Source organism: Stigmatopora argus, chromosome 10, assembly GCF_051989625.1.
Source record: "Stigmatopora argus isolate UIUO_Sarg chromosome 10, RoL_Sarg_1.0, whole genome shotgun sequence".
NCBI classification, from domain to species: Eukaryota; Metazoa; Chordata; class Actinopteri; order Syngnathiformes; family Syngnathidae; genus Stigmatopora; species Stigmatopora argus.
Genome location: NC_135396.1, coordinates 4,945,078 through 4,963,120, shown reverse-complemented (window position 1 = coordinate 4,963,120; position 18,043 = coordinate 4,945,078). Strand labels below are relative to the sequence as shown.

Here is an 18,043-nt window from a genome sequence, read left to right as displayed (position 1 = left end):
CAATGTTTATTTGAGCTTTTTTTCTTAGTATTGGAAAATGCCTCTTAATCATGTTTTTTATTTCAAATGGAAACAAAATATTTTTTTAAAGTGGAAAACGGAAAATATTTCTATATTTATTTTTAGATGTTACAAAATGCTTTTTGAACAAAAAACACAAAAGAAAAAAATGGATTGAAAAATTGCAATGATTGATTTTAAAAAGGGGAAAATCAGGAAATGTAATGTACATTTATCATCATTTGAATTTGATCCTAAAATAGAAAATCATTAACTTTCTCGGGCCGCACAAAATGATGCGCCGGGCCAGATTTGGCCCCCGGGCCGGCACTTTGACACCTGTGCCCTAAAACATAAACTAACGTATCATTTTTAAGGCTAAATAAACTTTGACTCATTTTCAATTGGCAGCCATACATGTGCCGTAACATTAAACGGCATGATAGCATAACATAAACATATCTACATTTTTCTTGAACATGGTTTTTGTTCATAATGCATACCCGTCGACCTCAGCCCCAAAAATTTCCCTATTAGTCGGTGCATTTTTTTTATGCACTAAATTCCAGATTCTGTAGATGTCACTGTTTAACTCTTCCAAGTACATTGCTTGCTGACACGCACCAGTGACCAAGACGATCCGAATTAGAGCCGAAATGGGTAAAACGAGATTGGTTTTACAAAAAACATACTTTTTTTAACATTGTTTATTCCCATACAAAGGTGAGAGGAAAGTGATCCGCTCGGGGGGTGATGCGATGTATCCATCACGGCAGAATGCCAAATTACGAGTCCGAAATTATCACTTATTTGGGTCTTTTGCTGAGAAAACGCACCTTATGGAGAAGCACTACCAATTTCATCATACACAGTTTCTGGGTATGATGACAATTAGGCTTTTTTTGTCGAGTCAATGATGATGACAAAGCCTATGTCCGATTATTATTATTATTATACGGCGTACACAATTTGAAATGGTCAAAAAACTTATAAAATACGGGAAAACTTATAAGTTGACAGGTATGATAATGTAAACACGAATGATTCAGATCAGGGGTGGGCAATATGGGGGTGCTCGTGGTAATGATATCTTCTAAATTTTAAAAACTGGGCAGCGGGCCACATTTGGGCCAGGGGCGGCGGTTTGGATACCACCAAGTTAAGCAGACTTTTAAAAACAAAATACTAAACATTTGCTTTTTTCCTATTCGGATGTAGCAGAACATCTAAAAAGTAAAGGCTCATTCTCTAAGAGTTTTCAAAACAAAATCCCACAGTGGAATGAGCCATTCAGTCCTGTTCCCAGTGGCTTTTTGCCTATTTACTAATCCACTCGGTTGCTTTTTTCTGGCTCGGCATAATCTCCTCTCGTCACATTTGTGTGATGATCTGCAAAAACTTGTCATGTCCTGACCGTGGCGTCCTCCTTTTGTGTGGCAAATGTTAAATACAGATGAACACGAAGCCCCAGAAGCTCGTTTTTTTAGTTTGTTCCCTCCCAATAGATTTAGATTGGCATTAGCCCAGACACTGAAAATTTTAGTCAAGTGCAAATTCTTCTATTGCCGTCAATGATTAACAAGTAAAATACATTGAAGTAAAATCTTCTTGGTGTCATCATTTCTGTTTTTATATTTTAATTTGACTAATTATTTGTATTTTTAATGATGTCAAAGTAATATTAAAATAATAATAATATATATATATATATATTCATTTTTTATTTATTTTATTTTTTTAAATTTAATTTTATTATTATTATTTTTCTAATATTACTTTGACATCATTAAAAATACAAATAATTAGTCAAATTAAAATGTGTGTGTATGTATTTATACATTATATACATACATACACACAATATTGACTACCATTTTCAGACTGTCATTGTCATTGGGTGCACTATTTACAAAAATGATCACATATCAGCGAACTATCTTAACTAGCAAATAATAAAACAACTTGAAGAGTAAGAGATTATTAGCACAGAACATGAACCCTGAACGTTATGCACGTCTTTAGTGACGCAATGCATGCTGGGAGGCATAAAGTACTCCCAGTCACTTGTCCTTTAAAAGCCGTAGGTGTCAAATTTTGAATAGAATGGTATCCACTGTTCCTGAAAGGGTAAAAGCGCCCTCAAAACTTTCTCTACTCATTTTTTTCCTGACAGAAAATGAGCCGTTCTCGATCCCCGGGCGTTCCCGAGAGTCATTTCCTTCATTCAACTTAAAGTAAATAAGGTCAAATCCACAACATTAATCATTGGTGCTAACAAAAAAGGAAAAGTCAGCATCCCGGTGTGAGCTCATTAGGTTTGAATCTTTGCATGCTCTGCACATCTACATGCTGCTGGTGGTGCCACATAGCTCTCTGGCCTTCAATTAGGGGAAAGTATCGACACGCGTCAGACGTCGTATTGTTGTTTTCAGCTTTGCCATCCGTTGAATTTGCCTCTACTAACAAAATCTACAGTCCTAGCCTATAACCCACTGGCCATGATGGTCCATTTTTCAATAACAAACTCCACTAATGTATTTTTTTTTAACACGCAAGAATCAAATCGGTGTTCATTTGAATAATCAACAGCCCACTTTGCAGCCATTTGCAAGTCAAGATGCCAAAATGCACATTGCTCCAAATAAAACGATGGCTCGCGACAAAAAATGAGTTGGACACCCATGCTCTACATCAAAGGTTCTCAGACTCGGGTTGGTTCACCATTTTATATATAATATTTAGATTTATTAAATAAATAGATTAAACGAACGGCATTAAAAGCCCTGTATATTCATTTTTTTATAGATCTAAAACCATGTTTATTTGAGCTTTTTTAAATCAATTTTTAGATTTTACAAAATGATTTTTGAACTAAAAACACAGAAATAAATGATTAAAAAATTACAATTATTGATTTAAAAGGGGGAAAATCAGGAAATTTAATATACATCTATACTCTTCATTTTAATTTGATCCTAAAACAGAAAGACGGCACTCATGATTTACTTACCCGGGCCACACAAAATGATGCAGCGGGCCAGATTTGGCCCCCGGGCCGCCACTTTGACACCCGTGCTCTACATGATAAATGACCCCGTTTTCCGAACCAAAATGAAGCCTTATTGTTTCCCTCAAGTCTAAACATGAAACAATTGAGTCAATTGAGACAACGCCGTTTTAATTGCCCACGGTTTCAGGGCCTGCTGTAATTAAACCAAACCAAACAAAACACAAGCTTTGGGATTCTCTCTCACTTTGACTCCTTTGTTCTATTTTTCTAGCCTGAAAGTCATTTTCAAAACGCAGTGAGCGCTAACCTGGTTTTTCTTTAAATTTCCCCAGTTTCGAGTTGACAAATCTATTAAGACGCTAAAGACCCCCGCTTTGGTTCGTGGAGTGTGGGGGTGAAAAATGTCTTTCCCGCCTGGCGTTACGAGTTGTCATATCTGCAAATGTAGTCACAGATGTGATTTCACAAGAGCCAATTTCAAAGCGAAGATTGGCTGCGGCACGGCGACCCTTTCGCTGTTTTACTACCCGCTTTTATTTTAACGGACCCCTCGGCTCGGCTCGGGCCAAACCTGGACTCGAGCTCAGGGAACCTTTAAACCGTCCGCCAAAGGTCGGCGCCTTTACCTTTCCTTACGAACGGGCGACAGGTCACGACGTTTCAATTCGCGGGGAAGCCAGTGCATTAGAGGAACAGATTAGACTTTGATCTAAATTCCATGAATAAAACATGAGGTATTATGCTCAGATCCACTTGTTATTGAGGTCTTAAAAGCCGAGCGAGCAGGGCCACGGGATGATTCCTGGCAATTTACACAGAAAGCTCAACGGAGGCTTGAAAACGGCGTTTCCTGCTGCGCCGGTGACAGGTGCGCATTTCTCCGCTCGACCTTGGGAGAATTGATTACTTTCTGGGGAAAAATCAAGGGCATATTTTAGGCTTAGCGGGGAACCAAACACGTGACCGTGTTGGGTTTTCTCAAAAGGCCATCATCAAAGACCCATGAACATAGGGGTTTCACATGAAATAAATGATGGTCAAAGAGTATTAAAAACGGCAAAGCTCACTGATGGTGCGGGGGTTCATTCGTGGAGGTTTGATTCCCTCGCGGTCGAAGCGTGATTGTGAGCGTCAATGGTTGTCTGTCTCTGTGCGTGACCGGACGTTTGGTCGCCGGACATTTGGTCACCCGGACGTTTGGTCGCCCGGACGTTTGGTCGCCCGGACGTTTGGTCGCCCGGACGTTTGGTCGCCCGGACGTTTGGTCGCCCGGACGTTTGGTCGCCCGGACGTTTGGTCGGACGGGTGAATATAATTTTGAGAGCTGGTTTCAACAGTAGATATTAAGATATTAAACTCTCTCTCTCTCATGAATAGAATTTTGAGAGCTGGTTTCAACAGTAAACTCTCTGTCATGTTGTCAAACGTCCGGGCGACCAAACGTCCGGCGACCAAACGTCCGAGTACCGTCTCTGTGTGCCCTACGACGTACTGGCAACCAGTTTAGAGCGCAGTCTGCATTTCAGCTGCTCCAGCACCCCACGACGCTGACAAGGATAAGCAGTGTTAAAAACAAATGAATCAAACATTTTCAAGACTCACACAGATCCATAAGTGTTGAAATTATGAAAAAAATTTACGCTTATGTCGGCAGTTTTGAAGCAATTTCCGAACACGACGCTTAATAACCGATTTTCCGATTAAACATGAAATTTGTTGGAAGAAAAAGCAACTAAAACGCTGCAACTAAAAGGACGAGGGACCCTACCTTGCGTACGTGACTTCTGATAAAGACTTTTGCTTTCTGGCCAACAGCGAAATGGGATTCAAACAGTGTTTTACGCTTTTTTTGGTTTATTTTTACAACGAAAAAAAAACTACGGGTCGTGGCTCAGTCAAGTCCAATCTATCCAATCGAGTCAAGTACCCCCTGCGGTGATATTGGGACGTTAACTGCCAGTGCAGCGATAGATGTCCAATCCATTTGAACCCTCCCACTCCAAATGGATGAGTTGAATCATTCACTGCCAGCAATTTTCCTTTTTTTCAAGCTGCCAGTACCACATTGCCAGCCGCTTTTTAGGATTCGCACAGATTGTGTTCTACGATTAGGTGCTTAAAATCCAAACAGCTTTTAACACTGAATTCTACATTTTGCTTCTACCTTTTCTATAACTAGCAGTTCTGCATTTTCATTATTTTCATTAAAAAAGGAATCAGGCAATTGCTTCTTTTTCTCAGTATCTTATTTCCTATCCAGGGATGGGTCGCGGGTTCTGTGGATTCTGAATAGAAGCCCAGATTTCCCTCTCCCCAGCCACTTCATCCAGTTTCTGGGCTCTACTAACAACCGCTATTTGAGTTTCAGTGTGTATAGTCTGTCACTTTATATTCATCCCTTTCCTTCTCTCTTCTGTCATTTTTGGGGTTATGCCGAGAACAAAAGCTGACTTCTTAACATCCCCGCTGAGATTTACACTTCAGCCCACTTACCCACACTCCACTACAGAACAGTCTGTTTCTATTTTGGGTGGAGAGACTCTTTGTTAAAGGTGAATTTAATCATAAATGCTAGCAAAAACGTTGTTGAAGCATTTTGCTTTGCGGGTGACTTGTAGGAAAGCCTTCATTAAATATTACAAGCACACAAAGTATTCGAGGAAAGGTTTTTCTTTTTTTTCCCCCTCTTGCACATTTGCTCATAAATGCCCACCTAATAAGGGCGCACAGCAGGATGCCATGCTTTTATTTCCTACGGGTGTGAGAACTCTGTGTGCTTTGAATTGGCCGCTATTTTAATAGCGGCGGCGCGACGTCGGCTGTTACGCCTGTGCGGTGTTAATGAAGTTTTTTTTCTTGCACGCAAACAAGGACCTGCTTCCACAAACTCATTTTCTCAGTCATCAAAGGTATTTTGTTCTTCTGTGCGATATGTTAATTTACATCTCTGATTACAAATCTTTTGTCATAAATAGATCAGTTTCCGCAATGCGTATTTTAGACGGAAAATGGCGGGCAATTTTCGATGACTGGCTTTATTCATGGGAGAAGATACGTCATAATAGTACCACAAATCGGCCACGAGATGGCTCTATTTCCACTGCCTAGTAAGCCAATTGGAGCCCTTTACCAACCGTAGGTGAGTAATGCATGCAAGACAATTGAAACTACTAATCAGTGAGCCACACGAAACTGATAACAGTTGTTCCAAAATCAATATTACTACTAACTAACACTGAAGTTTGGAATGAAAATGCACGTCAAATAAGAGAATTTTGCCATTTTTAACATTTTTAAAGTCAATAAAATAAAATAAAAACTGCAGTTTTTTTCATCATGATGGCTTAATAAATATTTTTCTTACCTTATTTTTTTCCAACCATACGTACATACATATTTCATTCAAAATGTGTATACTTTTACTCATTTTTAAAGGGTTAGCATTAAATATTGTGGAACGAATTATGCTAATTCAATGTAAAATATATTTTCGAGCCATTAAAAGCTCAGCAATTTCATTTGCTGTCAATTATTTACCGATCTGGCCTTTAAAATGACCAAGTCCTATTATCACAAGTTTTTACCCACGAATTCAATGATACAATTTTCCACAGTTTTCAAAAATATATGAACAACAATCCCAACAACATCATAAATCTGAAAAGAGTAAAACATATTTTTTTAGTGGTGCATTTTGTCATGCTGCCATGAGCCAACAAATCCGGCCAAAGCCTGGTTGTTTCAACAAAGACAGCTGGAGGGAAAAAAAACAAGCATGGGGTGTTCTTCAATAAGAGATGGAGTCCAGTTTTAGAAAAAAAAACTACAAAAGATTTGTGAAGAAAACATGACTGTGAGGCAAAATGGCAAACCACGACTAACTTGGGCTGCCTTCTTTCTTCTTCAATGTTGCCAAGGAACACAAATTGAAAGTTGAATCAAACAAATGAATGTCAAAGTCAAGCAGGACACTCTGTTTGCTTTTATTCTACCCCCGCGCGGGGGAGGTCACAAGACGACTTTAATTAAGGCGGCCACGATTACAGAGCTAGCAAAAAAAAAAAACTGAGTGTTGACTGTAGCTCGAAAGGAGCCTTCGCCGCTTGAATCCTTTTGTCAACATTCGTCTACACAGCCTAATTCTTACTACGGTGCAGCGAGAGGCTGAAAAAACAAACATTGTAGAGGAAAACGCAGCACATTAGCATGAACAAGCAAAGACACCAACAATCTGACTAAACAACACCAGGCGAGCCAGCTTGTACCAAAAAAAAGTGCAGAAATGATCATCAAATTGATGAGTGTCAAAACCCATTTGATGCATTTTTTATTTATTTAAAAATATCTAATTAATCTGGTCTATTGTGAATTCCAAGCTTGCATATAAGGCCATCTTTTGCAAATTGTACTTCATTAACAAAAGAAAAATATTCCAATTAATTCAATCTGTCAAGTATTTTTTTCCATAAATCTTGGATTTTACAATATATTTTAAAATTCATTGAATCAGTGTACTTCATAAGTTTCGACATTCATATCAAACTGCTGCATGTTCGTTTAATCCATTGGTAATTCCATTTTTACCCCCGGTTTAGTTATTATCATTTTAAATCCCCATTCCTTTGCATTGCAAAACTTTTAAATTAACAGCAGAAATACAAGTACAATTTACTCACATTTTGTTCATTAAAAATGCTTTTTTTCACCTCACCTCATTTGCTGCCTTTGGCCGTCAGCAAATAATCCCTGCCAGGTCTCCCAGTCAACATGAATTGGACATCCACCACCATCAACAGCGGTCAATGAGTACTCTGTAATTAATATTGGTGGCACTTGCCAAGGAAATTTTGGGTGTCATTTGATGTCAAAAGTTGGAGAATTACTGCTGTAATTTCCACTAGCAAAGTCCAAAAACAGTGTATAGTAATGCAGTAGCAGTGGTTTTGCAACACATTCACACAAACACACACACACACTTGTGCGTTAATTGCTGACACTGGAGGTTGTGGCTCTCCCTTCCTCGAAGCATGATCCATTATTATAAATCACACGTGCCAACGCGGACAGCAGCCACATGAATAATTAAAGGTCGCTACATTAGCACTTGAGTGTGTGGAAAAGCTGCGCCACCAATCCAATGCATTTAAAACAAAATCAATATTGGTGCCGTCTAGACAAGTTGGAGCAGGTCCACCTGAGAACTACTTTCAAAAAAGTTTTTCAAGGAAGCGCTCGGAGCAATGCGAGTCCACAGTGTGCCCCAATCCCGAGCGGTCCACTTGCTGAGATCGGCTTCTTTCCAAAGGTTCTGAAAAAAAGGTCTTTTGCTGGAATTTTGTGTGGGAGGTGTCGGCCCAGAGTGGTTCTGTGAATATAGTAGGGATGTCGCGATTATTGGACAACTAATTGCACCCAAATTCCAGTTTGAAGATCTGCCGATACCGAGTACCGACCCCTCCGCAATTTATGAATAATATATTGATTATTTTGATAAAATGTTTTCTCTTTCTTTCTAAAATATAATTCTATATCTTACTTATGTTGTTGATTTGAATTTTTCGTTTCAGCCGAAATGACATGTCTGGGACATCCCTTTTTGACAAAACTTTATAATAAAGTCACATTTTATCATATTTTAAATCAGAATAAAATAAAAAAAACAATTGTAATTTGTGAAATAGGATTTAAAAATAAATTCTATTTTAAAAATTTGAAATAAAAATGTACAATAATCTTAATCTGCTAAATTTTCATAAAGATTTTTAAATATAAAAGAACATTTTCATGCATTTATTTTTTTTTATGATAGTAAAATAGAAAGTCACACTCCTTTCTAAGGATTTAAACTAATTAATTAACTTAGCAGATGTGATAGTCACATGATAACAATAACCAGCGCGATTAGCCAACTGTAGACAAAAATATATATTTTTGGAGCCCTAGTTAATTTACATGTACGTGATTTGCGATTGGCTGGCGACCTGGCCTCTCGCCCTTACAGAATGCTGGAACGCGTCCCTTTGGGCGGAGAAAAAGAAAATGGCTGCACGATGTGACAAATGAAATGTTTGCTGTCTGAGCGCTGACATTTTAAGCCAGCTGCCGACGAGAAAAGGTCTCCGTCCGTGGGCGCCAGTTTGGACCTCTTTGCGGTTAGGCTTCGCATTTTACTTCATTGCATCCCCGTTCCTCTTTTTTAAACTCTTTGGCTGCCATTGCCATTTTAATTCATCCCAAAAAAGTACAAAATGCAAAAAAACAAATAGGCAAATTAGAATATTTTCTTACATATACGCCATATTTGTCGCTAAAAAAAATGATGACTAAATCGAGGGTATGGCTTATATGCGCAAAAAATTAGACTTGACATGCATGAAACTGCAAGGTGACAAAGACGAAAACGCAAGACAATGCGGCCGATACGGTTCAACAATTTTAAGGGTACGGCTTATACGCGGGTACGGCTTATATGCGAGAAAATACGGTCATGCAATTCCCGTGCCCAGCTTTAAAAATATATCTTTTTTGCAAATTCATGTATTATCAAAAGTAGCATTGGGGTCTTTTTTTCAGTAGTTAGTTAATGAGATATCGCGACAAAAGTATGACAAGAGGACCAAATGTAAAAAAAATACATCACATTTATTGGTCACCCTACTGAGGCCTACTGTACTTCCACCAAACTGGACCACCGAGTACCAAAGCGTTGCTACCCACAGAAACAAAGCTGATACACACCAAGGCTGTTCTTCTCTAAAAGGTAACACTGTGTACAAAAAAAGCAAGTCTTGGAAAGTAGTCCCAGTGGTTTCATCGTAAAAAAATGCACTTCTTTCCTCAAGTGAGTATTTTTGCCAGTCAGAGGAAAGCAAAAGAGGGGCGCTGCATCTCTCCGAGAAGTCGTCGTCGTCGTCACGCTCCGTACAACCCGGGAGCCGTTGACACGAGTGGTTTGAAAAATGGAGTAAAAAAAAAAAAAAGTCCTCGCACGGCACACGACAACAACACGAAGCGCGATGTCGGACATGGAAACAAATGTGTGAGAGGATGACGCGAGCCCCTCCCAGAAGGATTCCTCCGAAGCAAACGTCAAGAAGAATTGGAAAAACGGCCTCACCGGGACGCCGAAGGCACCAGCAGAACCAAAAGCAACGCGGGCCACGTCAGCTTGGGTTTGCAATCGCAGCTCTTCGCCCTCACCCCTAACACCAACAACAAAAGAGCAGCAAGTATTAGGGATGTCCCCGATTCGATCACATGATGAGAAAACAGGATGATCTTGTCCATTTTTAAACATCAAAATCACATGTATTTAATTATTTCTTTTCATTTTTAGGCTTAAACTCGTTGGCTCGGTTAGCCAGAGCCGCCAAACATTAAAAATCATATTTAGGGCATGGGTAAAGAAAATTTCCAGATTTTGTGACCCTTTTCCCTAGTGCAGGGGTAGGGAACCTATGGCTCGGGAGCCACATATGGCTCTTTTGATGGGTGAATATGGCTCTCCACTAATCTGTGAGGTAAACTATGGAAACTGCTGGTGAGAAAGCGCAGGAATAGGAGCGTTACGTTGGTATTATGGCATTGACACTAACCCAGCACCTTATAATCATTTTTTTTTTCATTACACTCTTTTGCATGGATTTTCTCATTGATATCCATTGATTAGCAACGACATAACAATGTTGTCAAAAGAATTCAAGGACTTTTTGTACTTTAAAAGTGGTGAAATGACTAAAAAAGGCACACATTTTCATGTATGTTGACTTTTAAATTCGGAGCATGGCTCTCAAGGATTAACATTTTAAAAATATGAATTGTTTATGGCTCTTTCCATCAAAAAGGTTCCCGACCCCTGCCCCAGTGGAATTTACCAGTGATGCATACAAAAATGATTTTCTCGTGAAATAATTATTTTTTTTTCAATATTTGCTAATAAAAATCAAACAGCAAATCAACTAGTACTCACGTTTTCGTTTTAGGTAGCACACATCTATACTGCTTGAAAAAACGAATGACGATAATGCACACGTGTCATTGAAAAGGAAATGAGTGTTAAAGACTTCACTTTCAAAATAATTCAACGTTTCGACAATGTGCTAAATGGAAAACTTATTTATGTTGCATTCCGAAGGAATTGTCATGGGAAGTTGAAATGGCAATAAAAAAACAAAGCTCGATTTCTTCCGATTTTCGTAGTTTTGATACAAATTGCGTATTTAGTAGTTTGGTAAAAACTGGCGTAGCAAACTACGGAAGATACGTCGTATTTTGCAGCTCTGGTTAGTCTGGGAAGAGCTTAACTTGACCAGCAGGGTTCAACTGTTTCGTCTTGTAGTGCACAGTGGGAAACCACCGAGTCATTTTCCGACTAATTAGGGCTGCAAAATAACCCAACTCGTGAAACGGCGTTTGAGGACAAAACATCTGCCGCCTTTGCAAAGTGGGTTAGATAGCCTCTGTTCACAGCACGGGTTAATTAGAGCATCGTTCAAGCTTCGTGTGCGTGGGCGAGGTAATTAAAAGAGTGTTCGGCAAAGAAAACTTTGCTGGTGCAACAACTTTGATTTGATCTTAATTAGTCCAAAAACAGGATGATCAATAAAAATGAGGTAGCATTTTCTCACCCGAGGAGGTGACGAGTCGCACTTGCGAGCTGACCGCCCCTTCGCCGCCCTCGCTGAGCGCCCGCACCTCGATGGCGTATGTGCCGCCCTCCGGTAGGGACAACGTGGTGGAGGGGTTGATGGTTCGAGTCACCTGGTTGTGGCCTCGACCTTCTTGCTTCAGTAATACCTGCGCGGCAACCACATGACCGGCATTTTATTAATTGTGGATGGTGGTCAAATGGACTCTCATCATTGCAATAAGCCACTCCCCTTTCAAATAGATTAAACCAAGGGTGTCAAACTCGGGTTGGTTCGCGGGCCGCATTAACGTCAACGCCATTTCATGTGGGCCGGACCATTTAAGATATATTTAGATTTTTTTTAATAAATGGATTAAAAGCCCTGAATATTCATTTTTTTTATAGATCTAAAACAAGGTTTATTTTTAAATATTTTTAGATTTTACAAAATGATTTTTGAACTAAAAACACAGAAAAAAATTGATTAAAAAAATTACAATTATTGATTTAAAAGGGGAGAATATAGATCTAATATTTAGGTTTAAAAAAAAATGGATTAAAATAACTGGATCGAAAACTCTAAATCGTTTTTATAGATCTAAAACAATGTTTATTTGAGCTTTTTTTCTTAGTAATGGAAAATTTATTTTAATCATGTTTTTTATTTCAAAAGGAAACAGAATATATTTTTAAGTTATGTTCAATATCAAACTGGAAAAAGGAAAATATTTATATATTTATTTTTAGATTTTACAAAATGCTTTTTGAACTAAAAACACACAAAAAACAAAAAATTAAAAATGATTGATTTTAAAAAGGGGAAAATCAGGAAATGTAATGTACATCTATAATCATTTGAATTTGATCCTAAAACAGAAAGTCGGCACTCATTATTGACTTTCTTGGGCCGCACAAAAAGATCCGGCGGGCCAGATTTGGCCCCCGGGCCCGCACTTTGACACCTATGGATTAAACAGCCTAGAAGGTGAAGCTTTTTTTCAGTGTGACATACAGTTTCATAATGTATTTGAGTTCAGGATAACTCCATAATTAGAAGAACAAGAAAATGCAAGAAAAGGAACAAAGAGAGCGATGCGGTCAAAGGTCAGAAGGATATCTGCCTTTAAGATAACTATAAAATGAATAAAGGGCTAACTATCAAACCTACAGGATTATTTTGTGATATGAAATGGGAGAGATGGTTAGATTTTGGACATTAAGAAATGTATAATTAGGAGAAAATGGAAGAAAATGAAAAAATGGGGTCAGGAGATCAAAGATGACAAAGTGTGAGAAAGTGAGAAATTAATAAAGGGATAATGATAAAATTTGCAGGATTCTTTTGGAAATTTGAAACAAAAGAGGTGATTACATTTTGGGTGACGAGGTCATATGTCACAGATATCAGAAAAGCAATTTTGGGCGACTATTCGCCAACGTCCATCTCAGATAAAGATATGATGGGTGACTTTTCGAATCCTGTATGTTCTGAAAAACACGTCATTTCTAAAGTGAAGCTACGGCTCTCTACAGCTGGAAAATAGCACAATTACCATGTAGCCAATGACATCAGACTCATTTTCTTTGGCCTTGACCGGGTCCCAGCTTAAAGACACATTGTTGCCCTCTTGGATCCACAGCAGGTTGCCTGGAGGCTGCACGGGAGCTGACCAAAAAGCACACAGGAGACACCGTCAGTCTCCCAAAAAAAGGGGGTGCAAAGCAAAACTCCTAAACTCACGGGCTTTCCTCGTCGTGGCCGTGACGGAGATGCTAGCGGGTCCTTGACCGATGCTGTTGAAACCCCGGACGGCGAGCGCGTACGGGCTGTTGCCTTCCAAACCGCCCAGGACCATGGAGGTTTGGTTTTTGGTGGTTTTCTGTTTCCAACCAGAATCCTCCTTTTCCGACGCCTTCCAGTAGCTCACCTGATCCCACAAAGAATCACAGTTTTTAGTCATGGATTGAATTAAGTGGGAGTGCTGTTCAATTTTCTCGCAATTCTAAAAGTCTGAATAGAAGGGTAACGTGACATCGAGGGAGATTGATATCTTAATGACGGCTCCAACGGGTTTCTTCAAATAAAATCGAAGACTTTTAAATCCTTTTGAACCATTTCATTGATAATCCACACAACAATAAATCAAGGAAGGCCTATTTTTTCATCAATTGAGGTTGTGACATGACATAACCACAATTGATGATCCTGTCTAGCCTTATGGAGCTGCTCTAAATAGTAAATTTTGACAGTTACAGAATGCTCACACAGCAACAATGCTAGCAAGTCCCCCAAAAATTTGCAGCTCGTCCTGGGTGTCACATCATCGTCTGTTTGGAGATTATTTAGTGGGTGTAATTTACCTATAAAGCCTTTTCTGTCGCGTATTTGGATGGATTTGCGTCTGCTATCATTTTAAGGTCAGATGCTGTTGTTTTCGAAAATTCAAGTGGAATCGGCTGAATTGAAGTTCTGCCGAGATTTTACATACTGTGCGGGTGTAAAATGCTTACATCATGTCATTAAGGCCTTGAATCAACTTGCATGGTGGCAAATGTCATATCGTGAAACAATTGCGTATGACGTTGGTCATTTACATCTCTAATAATGAATAATCAAATCAAATCAAAAGCCTTTATTGTCATCATACACAGCTGCGTATAACAAAATTGGTGGTGCTACTCCACAAAGTGCGTTTTCCCAGTTAAAAAAAACATAACTAGTAATATAAAAGTATAAAAAGTCACATCCCGGCTAGGTAAATTCTAAAATAGTATTGCACAAGAGCATAGATTTAAATAAATTTCCTGATTTTCCCCCTTTTAAATCAATAATTGTAATTTTTAAATCCATTTTTTCTGTGTTTTCAGCTCAAAAATCATTTTGTCAAATCTAAAAATATATAAAAAAAAGCTAAAATAAACATTGTTTTAGATCTATAAAAAACTGAATATTCAGGGCTTTTAATCCAGTTCTTTTAATCTATTTATAAATCAAAATCTAAATATTATATCTAAAATGGTCCGGACCACGTGAAATCAAGTTGACGTTAAAGCGACCCGCAAAACAACCCGAGTCTGACACCCCTGATCTAAGATATTGCACATTGTTATTACACACCCCGAAGTTATTGCACATTGCATAAATGAATGATTCACCTCGTAACCTTTGGGTATTCCGGGACCGGGGACGGCCGGCTTCCACGTGACTCTTATTTGCGAAGCTGAAATAGCGTAAGCTCTCACGTCAGATGGCGCCTCTCTGGGTTCTACGCGGACGGACACAATTAGTGTTTTCGACTGTTTGGACATTCAAAAGCATATCGACGGAAGTGAAATTGACCCTCACCTCCCTCGGCGGAGTGGATGATGACGACTGGGCTGAAAGGCCCGTCACCCTTGTTGTTGTACACGCCCACTTTGACCTCGAAGGGGGTCAGCGGCGGGAAGGTCTCGTCGCGGTATTTGTACGTGGTGGAGTCGGCCGACGTCACCATCTTCTCCTTCCAGCCTCGTGTGCCGTTGGCGCGGAAGGCCACGATGTAGCCGAAGCTTTCGCCATTTTGGAACTCCTCCGAGATGGGCTGAAACGATCAGATAGTTTTTTTGATTTCCGTTTGAAAATGGAGAGAAGCACAGGTTGGGTAGTGTCACTTTTGGAAGAAGCCCAAAATAAGAGACCATTTTATTGCTCACTTTCCCGTAATTCCCTGCCAGAGTTAATAAAGAAGCCGTCCGTCGCCAGGATTGGAAAGCGAGCGGAGGTGTGGCTGGGCGCCGCTCGTTACCCAGAAATTTGTCTCCCGCCATTCCTGTCAGGAGGAGTTATTTTTTGTATTCCCTGGACGAGATCTATTGCAGTTTCCATCGAGTTGTTTTCCAGAAACTCCGTCCAATCAAACCGCTTTACATTTGGACGGAAATCAATTCATTAATGTGAGCGACACGGATTAAAATGAACTCATTCACTACGATTGTTAGGGATGGAAGGCTGACTCATTTGAACTGGGAGGGCTGGCAATAAATAATCATAAATGAAGAGATATTGCATCATGAAGGGGATAATATCTCCTGTTGTCTTCCAGAGAAACACGATTGTAGGAAAATTCTAATAGCTGATGTAGTAAAGTCCGAAAACTGTGATTGATTACCATCAAAATTCATGTGCATCGCTTTAATATTTCACACTCCAATTTCTCGCTCCGTTTCCTCGACTTATATAGTTGTCATTCACACAATTTCATTCTGCTTATCTTCACAAAGTATAGGGGGGGGGGGCGGAGGTGCTTTATTCAATGCTTACGACCCCGATTAAAATGTTAATTGCTATTAACGGTAATAAAAGGGGTACCCTCAGCATCTCTTCAAAGTACACAGCATAAAACCATTCCATCATGCACCTGAATCATCCATAAAAAAGTACTTTTCCGCTTTCATGTCTTCGGACCCCAAACGCCCAACTAATCCGTGCCCCCTCACAGTCCGTGCCGAATGGAGACACGATGACCAATCACTGTGACGGCGCTCATTACTGGGATGATCAGCGGAGCTAAACGAGCTGTCGTCATTACGGTCCGGCTGTGCCGCTCATTGATTTTCGGCCTTTATAGGAACAGCGTGAAGAAACGTGGACTATTTAGGCCCCCGCTGGCAGAGCTCAGGAGGGGCCGACACGGACAGGAGATGACAACTCAGTTCGTCAGTGAGCTTTTGGTGGGCTAGATGAGAAGAATTTGCAAAAATATTCAGTCTTTAGTTAGCTTATACGAGGTCTGTCAAATGAGCGGACCAGTAAGGGGTCCGATGGGATTGTTTAGCCTGATAGGCACTTTGTAGCTCCTTCCTACAGTTTGATATTCATTACTATTGGCCTTGGTTTATCTCCAAAACATATTATTTACAGTAGTACCTTGATTTACGAACGTCTCTAAATACAAAATATTTTGGTTACAAAATGCCTCAATGGCAAAATTTGGTCTTCATTGAATTGGAGTTACGAAATGTGAAGTCTAAAAAATTCAAACATCCCCCAAAATGTAAATACACTTATCCTGTATTTTATTTTGAAATTGGCATGATAAAACTACTCTCCCGTTGGCGATCTCCCAATACCCTGTTGGTCTCCCATTGGGTAGGAGGGAGTGTCTCCATGATACTTTTCGCGTAACTTTGACCCTTATAGTTCAATAAACGTAACATAATTTTAGGTTGTTTGTTTATAATGTTATATTTTTTGTCTTTCCTCGCATATTTCAGACAATATTTGTTTTTGCAAGCATAATTCAAGTGACAAAACCACTTGTGGATGGAATTTATTTTGTAAGTAGAGGTACCACTGTGTTTTGTTTTCAGATGAAAAGTCACCACAAGTCCTTGGAAATGGGGTTCATTACAGTAACGAGAATTTGCAGTTCACCTCAAAGCTCCCCTGTGCGTACTCAGGGAGACGTGGACAGAGCGTGATGCTCATCTCGCGACCTAATAGGTCGGGCGACTGTGAGGCCAACCCTAATGGACGGCCCCACGGTAAAGCAACCGGCTGTTTAGTCATTCATCCTGCTTTAACCGCGTCCGGCGGGCGGTCCGCCTCGGCAGATGACGCCTTCCCGAACGCGCCTCTGATGGAAAAAGAGACCGCGTCTCCTTTAATAAGGACCTCCATCAGTCACCTCACGCTCCGTTCCTGATTTATTCCCAAACGTGTTTGGCGGCGACCGTTGAAAATACCGCAGGGGCTGAAAACTAGTTGCGGTGGCAAGAGAGCTTGTCATATTTATGGATGACATCAAAGCATAGCGGAGAGACATCATCACATTCATATTTCATATCAGTCTTTCACATGAGGGAATACCTCCACCAAGGCTGAGAGAAAACACAAATAATGTGTCCAGTAGGATAAATTCAGTCCAACGGACCCAATATCAACAGAAAGTGACCCGGAAATTGTCCCAAAGGTGAGTTAGTTATAGTAACCAATAGGAAGTGACCTGGAAATGCCCCTCAATTTACAGGAACTGATCATAAAACGTACAAAAACCAACAGGAAGTGACCAGGAAATGTCCCATATGAACCGAAAGTGACACAAATTTGTCGACCGGTAATTTCCAGTTCAAAATTTTTGTGGCTGTTGTTCTTCTACTCAAGAAAATTGGATTCGAGACCCGAACCATCTGTAGTCCAGAAACTAATTAAACTCTTGAGTCAGCGTATCACTGTTTTAATATTCTAATTGGACTCGGGCCAACAATATGGTGGGCCGACCTCGCCGTTGACACCGAGGCGGCCATCCCATCTGGACGGCGCTCGACCTTCCATAAGGCGGGCGCGGTGGGTTCCGCTTCTTCTCCCAGCGGCGGAGGGGCTGCCAGGCCCAACTTAATAACCACGACTTGATTTCACATCTGTT

At 40.0% G+C, this 18,043-nt stretch overlaps 1 protein-coding gene across 1 annotated transcript in view; it reads right to left on the bottom strand.

Moving 5' to 3' along the window:
* Positions 1-9,633: 9,633 nt before the first annotated feature.
* Positions 9,634-18,043, bottom strand: part of cntn5 (contactin 5) — a 72,693-nt gene continuing 64,283 nt past the window's right edge. Inside the window, exons 19-24 of the mRNA XM_077611760.1 lie at positions 14,986-15,220; positions 14,796-14,905; positions 13,381-13,567; positions 13,193-13,305; positions 11,638-11,806; positions 9,634-10,212 (exon numbers count right to left, since the gene is read on the bottom strand). Of these exons, the coding sequence (XP_077467886.1) occupies positions 10,124-10,212; positions 11,638-11,806; positions 13,193-13,305; positions 13,381-13,567; positions 14,796-14,905; positions 14,986-15,220 (903 nt within the window). The 3' untranslated portion in view covers positions 9,634-10,123. The remainder of the gene's footprint in view (positions 10,213-11,637; positions 11,807-13,192; positions 13,306-13,380; positions 13,568-14,795; positions 14,906-14,985; positions 15,221-18,043) is intronic.